Source organism: Phoxinus phoxinus (assembly GCF_949152265.1).
Source record: "Phoxinus phoxinus genome assembly, chromosome: 6".
NCBI lineage: Eukaryota > Metazoa > Chordata > Actinopteri > Cypriniformes > Leuciscidae > Phoxinus > Phoxinus phoxinus.
Window position 1 is genome coordinate 22,422,272 of NC_136881.1, and position 16,620 is coordinate 22,438,891.

Genomic DNA, 16,620 nt, shown 5'->3' on the forward strand with positions numbered 1-16,620 from the left:
GCAATTGATTGATGAAACATTGATTAAAATTAAGGTACAATTTATACAAAACAAAATTCACTTTAAAGAAAGGCTTTCTACAAAACAAAACTAAATGAATTGGTCAAAGATATTATGTCGAAATAACAGATATTATGTCGAAATAACGAGATATGATGTAGAAATAACGACTTATGTCGAAATTAACGAGATATTATGTTTAAATAACGACTTAATATCATACGGTTCAGGGATTCCCTAGAATACAGCCTGCTTCCAGAAATTATTTTTGGAGGTGCTATCGGGGTGCTTTGGTCTTTCGTGGGGGTGCTGAAGCACCTGCTTGCCCCTCCCTAGCACCGCCCATGACGCTACCTGACTATTGAAGAGGCCTATAGAAAGGCCTACAACTACATTTATCAAAAGCGTCAGCCCATGGCATGCTTAGGGCTGGATCACACCTAACGCGTTTTTTGCAGTGAGGGGTGCCTTTTTTCTATTGTTTTCCTATGGCAGTGAGCAGTCTGCACGCTGTTTATGCGCCTGCTGCGCCTCGCGTTTTTGAAGTTGAAAAAAAATCAACTCCGAGCGGAAAAAAAACGCCCGGCGTCATCGCGTTTTTTTCCACTGTCCAATCGAATGAATGGAGAGGCGGGCCTTCCGTTGTGGTCGTGACGGAAGTTTATATATCAAATCTCAGTAATTTTGCATGCTAAAGTTAAATCAACCAACTGAGCATTTGCTTGCCTCTTAAAAGTGATACATCTTCTAGTGGGGAAATGTTCTTGTTACTTATGTGTCAAACACATTCTTAGTGGAACAACTGACAGCCTTCCAAAATACTCCAAATTCCAAGATCACCATCAGTTTGGCCAAAATTACGCTGTCTGACACTTACAGGCTTGAAAGCTAAATCAACAGTCAGAACTGTGGTTACATAATAGAGGCCCCAAGATATTATCCTGTGAAAAGTTTCAAATCCAGAACAGAGCTGCAGCCAGAATTGAGGTTGGAGCCAGTGCTGACTATAATTTCAAACATTCTTCAAGTGAGTCCTACATATTTTAGAGACAGAGCATTCCATTGACGTCAACTCTACTTCTCTCTTGTTCACACTCGGCATGTGTGTGAGTGGGCTCTTACAATCCTCTGTATGATTATTTCATAAAACTTAATTTCCATCATATTTATAGAGATTATAAACCAGTAATCCTTCTATTACAACAAAATGCCATCAAGTATGTTAGTTTTAAACAAATGCAATGTCGTTTGGACTGTGTGGAGTATGTGTCTCTTATTTTCTATTTTTCCCTGTTGCTATTGGGAAAACAGTAACATTTTACAGGGTTCAATTCATTAGCATTGAGCATCACAAACTTACAATGAACGGTACTTTGAGCATTTATTAATCTAGGTTGCTGATTTATACAAATACTATCGTTCACTGTTAATTAGTAGTTTCAAAAATAGAAATTAAAATTAACCTGGATTAATAAATGGTTTAAAAGCACAAAGTATTATTACTTTTTAGCTCATTATACCTGATGCATTAACTAATGTTATACAACAAAGTGGCACCTTGTTTTAAAGTATAATCGCAGAAAAATGGTCACATGTTTACCAATATTAATGTAAGTTAAAGCAATAGTCCAATAGTCTGCCTATTGTTCATCAGTTTTTTAAGAAAAGAGAGAGAGAGAGAGAGAGAGAGAGAGAGAGAGAGAGAGAGAGAGAGAGAGAGCGAGAGAGAGAGAGAGAGAGAGAGAGAGAGAGAGAGAGAGAGAGAGAGAGAGAGGTGTGAACAAGAAAAAACTGACTGAAGAGAGCAGATGTCTATAAATGTATTGGCAAAAATGCAAAGCCCTTTTTGGCATCATTCCAACAAACACAAAGTATGCAACAGATGGGCTATACACACAGAACACACATTTAAGAGATTCAGCTTTTCAACATTCTTTCATCATTATTGTGGCTCTTTAACAATACTGCTGGGGGCCCTACGCTAGCTGAATTGTGAGATGTGAAGGAGAGTGGATTTTTGGATTCTTGTCTGTGGGAGGTCCGCATTGTGCGCTCATAAACTGCATATCCAAAAAAAGTGACCCTACATTAGTAACATCTTTTCCTCACTGCTAGATCAGTGCTATATAAGGATGTAATAAACCATGAATTTTTTTTTTGTTCAGAAATTCCCCTATTCAGTCTTATCAACCTCACTCACTCAGTCTGCTGATAACAGGTCCTTTTCAAAGTGACAGCTGGACACCAGACACAAGAGTGCATTTGTGGGAACAATTTTGTATGTGTATGTGTGTGTTTTGCATTCTTGTGCAGCTCAACAAACGTAATGTTATGTGTTTTGGTTGAGATTACAAAGTGAGATCATGGTTGTTTCTAAGTTATAGGCCCCTGAAAAAATACACAATAATGTTTGTTGTTTGGTCATTAGTTTTAATGAGGAAGTTTTTCACAGAACAGACAATTACACTGACTCAACCAAAACCACTGAATTTGTGTTTTTCATCTTCATTTAGGCCTACGACAAAACACGCAATGTTCATAAATTTTCTTACATTTATCCAAAAAGCAACACTAAAATGCCTTTCAAACAAAACTTCAATGAAAAGTTGAACAATACAAATAACAGCTTACGCAAAGAGCGTTAAAATCAGTATTATGTTATTTTAAAGAAAAAACAACTAAATTTCCTGCCCCACTGAGACAGACCAGTCTTGATTCAAACGGCAACTTCAGCAACAAAGAATGCTGGTCTCATTTAACTCCTGTAAAGAATCTCTCTGATTTCAGGCAGAACAGGGACATATTATTGCCACAACCCCTGAATATTATTGAGTTACTGCATGTGGACATCAAAACAGTGTCAGTACTGTAACAGTGCAAGCTGAAGCAACGGAAGAGGAAGAAAGATACAGAGTTCTTCTTCTATGAGTCCGTGTATCTTCAGTCACAAGGTTTGCTGAGAATCGTACACTTCTGCAATAATCTCTTGAAAAGGGAAGTGTAAATATGTGCTAAACTGTGTTTTAGGACTGATATGAGTTTTAAAGCCTCACTATAGTGGTTAAGAAATAGTCCCAGGCCAGTGTAAAATGGGGCCTATTTCTCATTCATTTAAATGTGCAGACTTCAGCTGAACAGCCAAAATGCATTATTTTCCTGTTATCACTGTAAAGCTGCTTTAAAAGATGCAATCTGTATAAAGTGTTATATGACTTGACTATACTTGACTTAAATAGCATTTGATATTTTTCTGACTGGTGGTCTCAGTAATGGACTCCCATTAAAATTCATGCACAAATCATTACGCAATTTTTATATATTTTTTATTCCATATTTTCAAAAACTACGTTTTTAACCAAATTTAACCATTTCATAGCAGCATTGCATGTTTAAAAACTGTGTGTGGACATGGATAGAAATGTGTGTACTCGACCACCAAAATCTAGGTTTAGTCTAATAATCAATCCAATACTTTGTTTCACTCTCTATTATACATTTTTGGTTCTTTTAGACACTTTCACTTTATACATTCAAACAGACACAGTGGAGGTCATGGCTGGTACACTGCAAAAAATGCTTTTCTTACTTAGTATTTTTGTTTTGTTTCCAGTCCAAATATCTAAAAATTATTAATTCAAGAAGCATTTACTAGAGAAGTAAAATGACATAAGAAATTCTATTTTGTTTTAAGATAAAAAGAAAGTAATTTAAGTAATTTTCGCTTAAAACAAGCAAAATTATCTGCCAATGGGGTAAGCAAAAAAATCTTAATTCGAATGGAAAAAAAGAAAAAAAATCTTAATTCGAATGGAAACCAAGAATTTTTTGCTTACCCCATTGGCAGATAATTTTGCTCGTTTTAAGCAAAAATTACTTAAATTACTTTCTTTTTATCTTAAAACAAAATAGAATTTCTTATGTCATTTTACTTCTCTAGTAAACGCTTCTTGGTTTAAGAATTTTTAGATATTTGGACTGGAAACAAAACAAAAATACTAACTAAGAAAGTATTTTTTGCAGTGTATTCTCATGATTCAGCATTGGCTTTATAAAAATCTTTTGTGGAATTTGACCTCACATCCCTTTCCTTCCTCATTTCTGCCATGCTCCCAAATATGGCTAACATCTTGCTACATCAGCTGAAATATAAACCTATATAAATATATTTATCAAAAAGTATAGTTTCAGTAATTCTGCATGTCCTTCAACGAGTTTTTGTGTGAGAAAATGCAATGTGTTTGATCAAAATGGCAAGAAATTACATCATCTCTCCCTCTTCTTATTTGTTTCTTTCCTTTTATTTTCTTCCTCCAATCCCCCACCTCCATTAAATGAAAAAGAAATTCAGGCAGGTCAAACCAACAGGGAATCATGTACTATGAAGGTGGAAAAACGTACTTCCTCCACAGCTCTGGAGCCAGCCGTAAGCCTAACAGTTAATCTGTGGTGTCTCTTGTGTTTGGATAGAAGTGCTGCTTGAATGCATTACAACAATAAATAGAAGTTCTGTTATTTAATTCACAATAGTACTGGATGTTATCATGACACTATGACAAAGACTGAAAATAATCATGAAGACTTCTGATCAGGTCATAAATCCAGCACTGACTGAGATATATAAATGACCTGCATATCAGAGGTCATTTTACATGCTGAGAATGTGACTGAATGCCTGCCTTTCACTGACAGGCTTTGTTACAAATAGGTCATGAGAAAATCAGTCATATAGACAAATCTGAATCGACACTCTCTTCCTCTCATCTCTCACACACACACTCATCAGAGTCTTTCCTCACCCTCTTTGCTGCTCTTTCTCTGTTTCTCTCTCTCTCTCCTGTTCTCCTTATTTCACTCTTCCACTCTCAGAGTGAAGTAACTAATTCTGACATGACATGTGTAATGACTCACTGATCAGACAAGATACAGACGAGGGAGGGGAGAAGGAGACGTGCAGACTGTTGTGCAATCTGGAGGAGGAGGGGTTTAGAGAACAAACATCAGCCCGTTTAGAGAACAAAGGGTCAGAAAGAATGTAAGGTTTGAAACTTATACTAATGAAAAATATTAATGTATACTGAATAAATAGGCCATTAAATATATCGATTGAGACTGACTGATACAAAATTATTTTTTTCTGACCCAGTGCAAATACAGCCTCCTTTTCTGAACTTTGCTATATATCAGTGCACCTGATCACAATGTTTTACTACCAGGTAATTAACCCGGCTTCAGAAAAGTAAACATCCCATCCTCCCTACGTTTTGTCATTTTTTGTTAGACTCTTTTGGGTGTAGCACATGTACTTATGCTCGAAACTCACATCTCACAGTCTGCACAGTTTACAATGTGTGTTATTATGTACCTAAACTATTACTATTTTCTATTATATAAATAACCATAAACGATGCACCTACACATGATAAACATGAAACAATATAGCATAATTCTAGAGATTACATAACCCAAAAATACGAATATTTTGGATGCAATGCCCCTTACAAGATGTAAGCATATAAAAATATGCAAAAGTTCCTTAAAAGAGAAATAATGGATAACATGCTGAATAATGACAACAGCTGTGGAATTAGCATGAAATATTTGCGCCAAATTCCGTGATTGCTCAATTCCCTATCAACCCAAACCTAAACAAGACTTTGTCCAGTCAAAACAAACAGGGTTTTCCCTTGGTCAGGATTTAGACTGAATGTTCATTTGGAAGAATGCGTTTATGTGTTTGTCAGATGTTATGTTTTTCTGCAGGATAAACAGTACAGATACAAGCATGGACAACCATTTGAGATAGACCTTTATAGAGGCAGGGGATGGCATTATAAACCAAACAAGTACAAATATCAGGCTAACAGTAGACAACAGTAAACTATACTCATTCACTGGGCCCAAAGCCCGAGCAATGAGTTGAGTAACTTTCAGCATTGTTTTCCTCTTTCACTCAAGGTCACGCTCACAGCAGCAGGGCTTCAGCCCACCCCTCCCCCCTCCGCCTGCAGAGTGTAACCCTGTCTCATTCCGTCCGCTGTGGAGAGTCTTACGCCGTCTCACTTTATCTGTCTGCGAGAGTCTTGTCTCACTCTGTCTGCCTGAAGGAGCAGAAGCCTGTCTCTCTGTCTGCCAGTGAAGATTGTTAAACCTCATCGTCTTCCGCCTGGCGTGTTCATTTACTTACCCTCATGTCATTACAAACCTGTATGCATTTATTTCTTCAGGTACACTTTATTTTGAGATGTTCTTGTTACAGTGTGATTACACAAATGAGTAGCCTACTGACTGAGTAATGTTAATTAACAACATGTATAAGATTAGAGTTTGAGCTAATTATGCATAATTTACTTTCATTACTGTAAAACGAAGTGTTACCCTTTATTCTTTGAAAAATGTTGGTAACCAAAAAGTGTTGGTGACCATTGATTTGATAAACAGTTTTGCCATTTGGAAAAGAGGCTGTGGAACGTTAATGTTGTAATCTGTGAGACTGTGATTCTAATGGTTAGAGAGGTATCCATGTTCTCACACTTAACAGCATCAACTACAACAATGGATTTTCCCTGGTCTTAATCAGACACAAAATATAAGGCTAACTATGGGATAAATTAGTTTTATTTCACTTAATAAGTTTAAAGTCCACAGCATTTTCCCACCACATAGATGTATAAGCACACTCTTATAGTCATTTATACACTCTAAAAACTGCTGGGTTGTTTTAACCCAACTTTGGGTCAAATATGGACAAACTTAGCCGTTGGGTTACATTTTATGATTACATTTTTAACCCAACATTTGGGTTTGACCATATTTGACCCAAAATTGGGTTAAAACAATCCAGCATTTTTTTTTTTTGTGTAATCTTGGGACAGAAATATAAAATACATCTAAACTGTGTAATACAAAACTAGTAATTTGTCACGTTATTTGTTTATGGCATCATATTTAGAACAATGACAAGACAAGATGAATAGAATGGATGCTATTTACAATACAGTGGAATAAACACTATTTTATAGATAACGTAAGAACTGTAACCGAATAAATAACATAAAGGCAGTGTTCTTACATTTCTCATAAATATTTGTGGTTAGCTATTTAAAAAAAGAAAGAAATGTAGCCAATAGCCTATCAAAGACCCAAATAGCTAGACCCAGGAGGAAATGAGACCAGTGTTAAAATAATCTGCAGGAAATAAATGGTGTGCTCTTTTGTCTGAACATTGCTGCAGAATGTAACTCAAGGGGAAAGTTCATGCCATTTCATAGCTGTACGAATATATGTACTTCTGCAAGTGCAGGCGTGTCAATACATGCTACCCTTTGTAGTGGAATGTACATCAGCATAGAATTTAGTTTGTAGACATCTGGTCCTATCACTTATAAACCAACCTCTGCCTGGAATACCACATGAGAGTAAGCAGGAAATGACAGTATGTATTTTATTTCCTTCTAAATTCTGAACAGAGAACCATGGACAAAAGCTAAGGTTTGATCCCCCTCTTGTGGTATATGAACTAAATAACAGAACAAAGCTCTGTAAATTTCCATTCAGTCTCTAGAAATCAAAGTTGAGTTTAAGTAAATAAATAAATACCAACAATAGTGGGACCCCATTTTGTAATTTGTTAAGGAACCTCAGACTTAAGAAGACTCTCCCTCCCTATAGGCAGATTTGGAATACCTGGGAGTTGGTGCAGCCCCACCCAAAAGTCTAAATAGATAGGAACAGGAACACTGGGTGGGAAGTAACAAAGAAAACAAGCTTGAAAGACTTCAAATTCTTCAGTTTAAAGCTTTGTACTCTCAGGTTACACCTGTTGTAGGAATAATTTGTGGCTATAAACCAAAAGTCCTATCCTATTACATGAGCACCCAGTTCTGAGCCATTCCGGATATCACAAAACCTCCTGTGAGAGTTTTCATTACTTTTTTTTGGTGGCATGTGACCATTTTGTGAAAAGAATACGCTCAATCATATATAAGGTGAATCGTAGAGAACAGTTATAAGGCATTTGCAGCATGCGTAAAGATAGCCTAATTGCATTCCACATCTCGTTAATCATTCAAAAGCTTAAACAGTCGTGTGAAAATCGTTATGAAAAGAGGTTTCCCCCCCCCCCCCCCAGTGGGCTTTGCAAAAATTATTTTAACTAGGCCTATTTTGAATTCAAACCTTGTTCTAATCTTGACAAAACACATATTGCCGGAAAGCTCTGCGATACACAGCTGTTTTGTGATAGAAGTGATGTTGTGACAGAAATGTATTAATTTGGAGAACACGTCAAAAAAACATTCAATGGAATGTAGATGACATCCGGTGGCTATTTTTGGTATAGCGCCTAAATAAAGTCTCATAGGAGCTTCCATTTTTGTGATTTCAACTTCAAATTTGGGGCACACCTTGGTTAGACAAATGGCTTTGATTTTATAGCAATGTTTTGTATAAAATATAAAATGTTTAGTACAGTATATTTGCTTAACAGTAAACATTAACTTCTATAACTTTTTTACACCTTTATATTTTTCCTATTGTTTTCACTTCTGTAAAAAGAGACCAGGTTTGTAGTCCAAAGTATTCATGTATTACTTACAACCATTTAATTTTGGATAGTGCATTTTTAGGTCATTACACACAAAAAAAAGTGTGTTGGGGTGGGGAGATTGACAGTGAAGGGGTTAATAAAATGCTCTCAGGCATTATGCAACTGCCGGAAATGAGGATAAACTTGCAGTCCAAACAGCATCAAAGGCCCGACTTTCATCAGAGAAATATCTGCATACATTGATTTGTTATCTATTACTATGAAGGCCATTTATCAGAAACATAGATAGCCTAATCCAAGCATTATTTGTTTTTAAATATAATCTTCTTTTAACTTTATAAGAACGGGAGAGGTGGGTCTACAGCAGACCGGATTTTTTTTTCGTTAGCCTAACATTTGCTCCTCTAGCAGAAAAATAAAAAAAACATAGCAAGGCTTACAGAATTTTCCAAAACAGGGGACAAACCAAACAAATAGATTACGGTAGTGAGAAAAGAGAAAAACAAATCCATCAACCCTCAGCTTTGTTTTAGAAATTCACTTGCAGTACTGAGTTTTTGAATTAGCCTACCTTTATAATTTAATGCCAATGTAGCCTACAATACATAAGTAGGCTATGTTATAAATGTAGCTAAATTTAAAAAAATGAAAATGTACTTTAAATTTTTTTTTTTTTTTTTTTAAATACGACGTTAATAACTGTGAAAAAGTGTCCACTGAATGTGTTTCATGACTGCAGTTTAAATGGCAAAATGTTATATTGAAAAAAGTGGAGCAACTACGCCCTCTATAGGACGATTTCGCTATGTGTAGCTACTTTGTTATTGGATTATTTCAGACATGGCGGAAGGAGTGCGAATTCTCCCTTTTAAAAGGCTTTTACTGCTGAATGTTTTACCAAGAAGATACGTGTTTGGTTGAAGGTGAATGCGTTGTTTTTGTCTACGATTTAGAAATTGATTATTGTATTCTGTGCAGCAGTTTATTCTTATAAACGAATGCGTGCATGTAGGCTAAACGCTGTTGAAGCCAACCTTTTTTTTTTTTTTTTTTTTTTGCACTGTTAAGTAATTTCCCTTGCTTACTTGTTGGTTCAATATATAAGAGACCATGAATACTAAAGAGATCATTCATTATGCTATACAAATAGAAAAGTTGCACAATGATGGCAGCTATGAAGATATTGTATCATTACTGACAGATCTGAATAACATTTCTGTCACTTTAGAGCATATTCAGACTACAGAAATTGTGAAGGTTCTTTATAAGCTACTTAATTTCTGTCCAATTGTGAGTGCTAAAACAATAGCAAAGAGCTTGCTCTCAAAATGGAAGAAGTTGTACAAGCTGTCACCTATGCTGAAACATAATAACAAAGACCCACGGGAGAACAAGGAACTAGAGACACATAACCTGCCTAATGCTGAGGAGTGTTTGGAAAGTCCCTCTGTTACCAGTGGATCTGAGCACTTAAATGAAAGGGGGCATGAGAATCAAGCATGTACATGCAACACAGAGCAACATGATATAACAAAGGATGTAAAACAATACAAATGTGAAGACAGTAGTGTGTGCTCAGATAAGTTGTCTTCTGAAAAGCCTTGTCCAGCAAATGACGCTGTAGAATGTGTTCTGCTACAACATGAGGAAGAAAGATTCACTCCAGGCATAGCGTCACATAGATCTGACCGAGAGGAAGATTTTAGAATCTCAGTTCCTCAAAACACAAATCAGCCCAGTACTTCCTCTTACTTCACAGCATTGAGATGCAAATGTATCTTGCTGATTCTCCAGGCTCTTACCCCAAATCAGCAAAAAGACTCAGATCATACGGACAAACACAAAGCCCTGGCTCAGGACATTGAAGCACATGTTCATGCTCTTTATGGAAAAAAACAGCTTAAGTACAAGTCCTGCATCAGGAGCAAGGTGGCCAACCTAAAGAACCCAAAGAACCCTCATCTACGCCAAGGTCTTATGTCAGGACACCTGACTCCAGAGGCATTTGCCCAGATGTCTGCAGAGGAAATGGCAGGGGCAGAACTTCGACGGCTCAGGGACGGTTACACCACTTTGGGCATCAGTGAGCATCAGTTACCAGAGGTGGTGGAAGGGACACCCACCAGTAAAGTTCGCTGCAGGCGCTGTGACAGTTTGGACTGCAGGGTGACACAGATCTCACGAGGGATGCTGTTCTTGCCCTCGTGGGTACGGAGTGACAGTGCAGATAATGATGCAATGACTTTTATGACCTGTGCTAATTGTGGAGAGCAGTGGTACCACAACAACTGGGTTTGCCTTTGAGCAAGTGTATATGTATTGATTAACTTTCTTGTGGTTTTCAATTTGGTGCAATGAATCGTCATAATGCATTGTGGTCCGTTTTGATTTGGAAACGATTTTTTGAAAAGATTAAGAGATATTAGCCATTAAAACAAAGTAAGACCTTGTGCATGTCCATTTTGACCCATGGCTTTAGTTACTTTTTTCTCAAAAATACTTCTGGGTCATTCCGTGTCCGCTCAACCAGAGGTCCTCGGCTAATTTTTTTTAATTTATTTTTTTAAATCTGGTATAAGAAATACATAAATTACAAATATTAAATGTCATGGATGTATATTAACTTAGTAATCTGATGTGAAAAAGGGGGGGCAGGTTAACAGGGTTCACCTGATATTTGGAGCCAGATTACATGGGTGTAAAATTACTTTAGAAAGATGACAGTATCGTTATTTTATTTTTACACAGAGATTGGTAGGTCTGTTAGTAAATTCTGTTGACTTTAGCAATCTTTGTTGCATCATAACATATTCTTGTTCCTATATTAAACTGTTTTTTGGAATCTTAATTTGTATGGCTCTATATGGTTCAATCACAGAGAAATTGGGATGTCAATGCCATAACATGTAGTTGCGATACTGCGTACTGTATTTGAACTCTTGGCAGCTTCAGAAGTTATTAAAATGAACAAAATCCCTTCTTCCAAATATTCCTGAAACAGATTCAAATAGATTGTTATAAAAACACTTTTAAGAGCAAATTAATGTTCCTCAACTTGACCATTTCAGTAGACACCTAAGACGGGTATGTTTTATGCAATAGTTTTGACAGGGAAACAAGATACATTTCTAGTTTCAACAGTATATTCTTCTGACATTCCTCTTTAAATGCAATATCAGCTGTGTTTTCAACCAATTAAAATAGGTAAAATTTTCAATTGGACCCGCATTGAGATCTCCATATCAATAGAATTGAACCATAATAGGGCCTTGAAATGTAAGATTTCAAAATATTTTTTTGTTAATAACCAGAATCTAAAATCATATTGATATATCTTTAATACCTTTTGGGTTACAGGCACACAAACTTTGAAAAAAAAACAACAACAAAAAAACAGACAAGTTATTTACAATGTTTGATAGAAAAAACGAGATACATTTTCAACATTATGTGTTTGTTTTTTTAGCAATTTATCAGTTTACAATTAGATCCATATTGAGATCCCAATATCTCTGGAATTGAACCATAGGCCTTGAAAAGATGGATACCAAAAGAAAAGTTTGTTAAAAAACAAAATATAAAAGGATATTAAAATATATTTGATACTTGAGTTATGCAAACTTCAGGCAAATACACAATAAGTGCTTTTTCTAATTTTTTACCTGTATCCTTGCTTGGCATATAATGCAACAAAGATAGACAAAGTCAACAGATTTTACTAATAAACCTACTAATATTTGTGTGAAAAATAAAATAATACATCTTTTAAGTAATTTTTACAACCCAATTTGTCTCTAAATCTTCAAATGTTAGAAAAATCTAAAATTTGAGCTGGGTAAAGTTTCTGAAATTTAATTAATTTGACACAGAATGACCCTTTTGTAAAGTATAGTCAGCCTCTTATATGTCACACACATTTTTGGGACTGAACTTAGTTGATAGCCTAAACATGAATATGCACACCTGTTCATGAACCATTGCATGACATAATGCATGTTTTTATCTGAAAGTGAAGGTTTATGCAGGTAAAATAAATATATATTTTGTTTGAAAACATTCTAGAGTAATATTTATGATGTTTTGTTAGGAAAAATAAGCAGAGGTTAGGAGTTTGGCCTTTGCCACTTTAATGACTTAGTCCACAGTCTTAAATGAATGCATGTGAAACAGATCGCAAAAAAAAAGGAGAAGCACAACGAATGTAGTATGAACTAAATTTGTTCTTGTGTCTAAGCTCAGCAAACATGTGACAGAAAGTGTGCCGCATGCAGTGAGCATGTGACCAGTTAATCTGCCCAAGACGGTCCAAAGGGTAAAGGGTTAGCCTAACATGGAAATTATATATATATATATATTATAGCCTATTTTCTTTATAGCCTTGTTGTTTGCCCTTTTTTACAGCTATTTATCAACAGGAATTGACTTGGTGTGTTTTAAGAACTAGCTAATTACAGATTTAACTTCATCTTAAACTTTCTATTTGGTTTTGTGATTCAAACAAGTTAGACATTTAACTTAGGGTAAACTGTTATCAAGGTAGCCTATATGTCTAAAGCTGTTCATCGCAACATTCCATGATGTGGCAAACATTGATTGTAAGATTACATTATGTCCTCTTGCACAAGTTCTAACGAGCTCAAAAGCTCCAAGCTTGATGATGTAATGACATATGTTGATTTAATATTGCTGTGCGTTTGTGATCAAGTGACATCAGAGAATGCGTGCTGTACTAGCAAGGATAGTAGGCTATTTGGTTAGTGACTCGCTGATAATGCTGTCGTTTATCAAAGACAGTTAATAATTAATGTCCTATGCCAACCAAATATTAGAGGAATAAAGCACTTCAAAGAGAATGTTTAGTTTACTGAATTATTTTTACTGTATCAGTCTGTCCTCAGTTATGAAACCAATTCAATTCATTTCCGTGTTGTTTTAATAATTGATTTCATGTTAAATGTCTTATAAATGAGCACTCGGTCATATGAGCTTCAGCAGCTTGTTTGGCCAGCCTAGGGGCGCCATGTCTTGAGACGCTCCATACAGTGGAGGATGCATCATGTTGCTTTTACTTTAAGGAATGGCGCTGCTAACACAGCACTTCGACACTCTTTGCTGAATTCTCAACGGTAAGTGTCTGTTCCTCGCGCAACACATGTTTTAAATGTACGAAATGCCAAGTGTGGAATTTGACAGGACCTTTAAAGCAATGATGGCGTTGTTAAGAGCGTCCCAATCTGCCGGTTTGATCATGCGATTGAATGGAATGCCACCACTTCAATTTCTCGTAGGCTACACTAAAGCGACGTCTTGCCACAATATTACGTTTCCTTTGATCATTTGATATATGGCGAAAAAAACAGTCGCTTGTAACAGTCCTTCAGTTTACCATTACCCTCGATATCGAGTAAAAATGGGCTTGACTTCTTGAACATATAGCCTATGTCGTAGGCTATTCTAAGAGGTATTCTGTTGTAAATGCATGAGCAGCGCTGTCGGTTTTTTTAAATGATTGCTTTGAAAACACGTCTTGAATAGCCCAGGCTTGCCTTTCGTTTAGCTTTACACTATAAACATTTATTTGCTACTCAAAATGTTCAGACTTGTTAGTTTTCAGACTCATGTAATTCTGTTCTCAAAACTATACGGTTATAGGAATGTAACCTTGCATTATGAGTTAGATTTTTGTTTCTTTTATTTTTTATATAGCCTAGGCTACTAGGCTAAGTTATGAGGTCAGGACGATTCGTGAAGATATGTCTCACATGATCGGCGCTTCCGGGGCTCAGATGAATGCACCCCTGTCACAGGACAGTAGCCTAAAAGCCTACGAAAATAATTATTTTTTTAGACGAACAATGTCTTGGGCTAAAATGGTTCATCAGAATTTCAAATGTAAGATACCATTGTTTATGACTCGAGCTGTGCTGATTTGACATTCAAATTTATATTTAGGCCAAGAAGTCTGCTCTGAATATGAGGCAGAACCAACTCTACACATACCTCACATCTCACACACACACACACACACAAAAAAATCCTATTTATTAAGGCTCTTTATTGGCCTACAACTCCTCTTTAAAAAACCCGATCTATTCAGACTGTCAACTTCAATATGTTACATTTTCTTATTCAAAGTGAGAAGTTGTTCTGCTTTTTTTAAAGCTTGCTAATTCTGATTTTCATTTTCATTTTATGTCTGTAGGTGAGGTAACCTATGAAAGTTCTTGATAATGACCACCAAATCATCTTTGCTGAAGGTGATTCTGCTGGGGGATGGTGGCGTGGGAAAGTCCTCCCTCATGAACCGCTATGTCTCCAACAAGTTTGATTCACACCTATTCCACACAATCGGTGTGGAGTTTCTTAACAAAGAGCTGGAGGTGGACGGTCACATGGTTACCCTACAGATCTGGGACACAGCAGGCCAGGAGAGGTTCCGAAGTCTCCGAACGCCCTTTTACCGTGGCTCTGACTGCTGTCTGCTTACATTTAGCGTGGACGATAATCAAAGTTTCCTGAACCTCAGCAACTGGACGAAAGAGTTTGCATTCTATGCAGATGTCAGGAACCCAGAGAAATTTCCTTTTGTTGTTCTAGGAAATAAAGTAGATGTGACGGAGCGTCAGGTGTCAATGGAAGAAGCTCAAAGGTGGTGTCAAGAGAATGGTGGATATCCATACTTTGAAACGAGTGCAAAAGATGCCACTAATGTCTCAGCTGCTTTTGAGGAAGCAGTTAGGCGTGTGCTCGCATCTGAAGATCGCGCAGAACATCTGCTGCCCACAGACACCGTCGACATACACAGAAAGCCGCGTTCTAACGGCTCGTGCTGTTGATGTTTTTTAATGAAATGGACACAACTGAAGTACTCCTTGTTATGTGCTAGCAAATAAATGTATACTCTTCTTCAACTCTAAACAGCAGAATGCAGAAATAACTTCTTGTGTGCCATATGCTTACTTTGGTACAGCAGATCGAGCTATATGATGTTTTATTAACAAAGTTCACGTTCCGATAATTAACACGAGTGGAGAGCACTGAGCAATCAACGCTAAGAGGGTATAGACTCCGCAGTCTCACCTCAATCCATTGACCGTTTAGCAGCATCCCTTCTCCAAACTTTTAGTCCTAACGACTTACATACGGGGGGAGTACTCTGGGTTCGGGCCGAGCTCAGAGCCCTCCCTCCGGACAGCACGCCAAATACGCATTAAACTTTACTCCTAAATAGTGTGAACTCGTGAAATAATCTCAAACACTTGACCAGCTCTGAACAACGAGCATAAATGAAGAGACTTTTAGAATTACGTGCCTTGTTTTAGTTTAAAATAATCTCGTTGGTTCACATGTCATCCCTTCAAAGCACTGGATTACCTTCCTGTGTGATTTAGGTGGTCTAAATTATCAATGTTGGTAAACCAAACCGGGATCAGTGACATCCTCCAGGCAACGAATTCTAATGCAGTTTACAGTTGAGAAATAAACATCAGCTATTATTACACTCATGAACACTAGAATGTGTTTTTTATCTCATTTTCCGTGTGCACTATGTAATGTACACGCTGTGTTACTTTAAGTGCCTTTAGCACAGGTTTTGTTTGTTTGTCTTATTTAACAATCGTGCATCATAAGACGTTTTGGAATGTCTGAAGAGTCACGCAGTGTGATTTTGTAAATGTATTAATTATCACTTTAGTTTGAATGGGCTAACAATGTATTTTTTTAATATGCTGAATGTGAAAACTTACACCATTCCAAGACATTTAGGTGTGAATTTCCTTACATGGATCAGACATCTGTGCAAAATTCCTGTAACAAAATGATTCTCATAATGATCCTTGCATGCTCATCCGAGTTAGCAATTTTTTTTTTGCATTTGTTAATACTTCACTGAACTATTACTGAATTAAAAGTATTTGATTATAGATTATCGTTTTTATTGTGTTTTACCATGTTTTGTTTTGTTTTTATGAAAAGTTAAGGGTAATGAGATATTTTTAATAATAAAAATAGGGGCACAATGTTCTCATTCCTACACCAGGTGGCGCAATTGAGACAAAATACAAATTTTATAT

The 16,620-nt window shown here is 36.5% G+C and overlaps 2 protein-coding genes across 2 annotated transcripts; both read left to right on the forward strand.

The window, feature by feature from the left end:
* The first annotated feature begins 9,365 nt into the window (after positions 1–9,365).
* tceanc (transcription elongation factor A N-terminal and central domain containing) lies at positions 9,366–12,589 on the forward strand. Its single transcript, XM_079614688.1, has one exon. It carries the CDS (start codon positions 9,656–9,658, stop codon positions 10,847–10,849), a length of 1,194 nt encoding a protein of 397 aa, XP_079470814.1. The 5' UTR covers positions 9,366–9,655; the 3' UTR covers positions 10,850–12,589.
* A 230-nt stretch (positions 12,590–12,819) lies between these two features.
* Positions 12,820–16,470, forward strand: LOC306999756 (ras-related protein Rab-9A-like). Its single transcript, XM_079614705.1, has 2 exons — positions 12,820–13,671; positions 14,748–16,470. Exon 2 carries the CDS (start codon positions 14,776–14,778, stop codon positions 15,379–15,381), a length of 606 nt encoding a protein of 201 aa, XP_079470831.1. The 5' UTR covers positions 12,820–13,671; positions 14,748–14,775; the 3' UTR covers positions 15,382–16,470.
* The last annotated feature ends 150 nt before the right edge of the window (positions 16,471–16,620 follow it).

Excerpts from the sequence above, each read along its gene's own strand:
- tceanc (XM_079614688.1), top strand. The coding sequence starts at position 9,656 with ATGAATACTAAAGAGATCATTCATTATGCTATACAAATAGAAAAGTTG.
- LOC306999756 (XM_079614705.1), top strand. The coding sequence starts at position 14,776 with ATGACCACCAAATCATCTTTGCTGAAGGTGATTCTGCTGGGGGATGGT.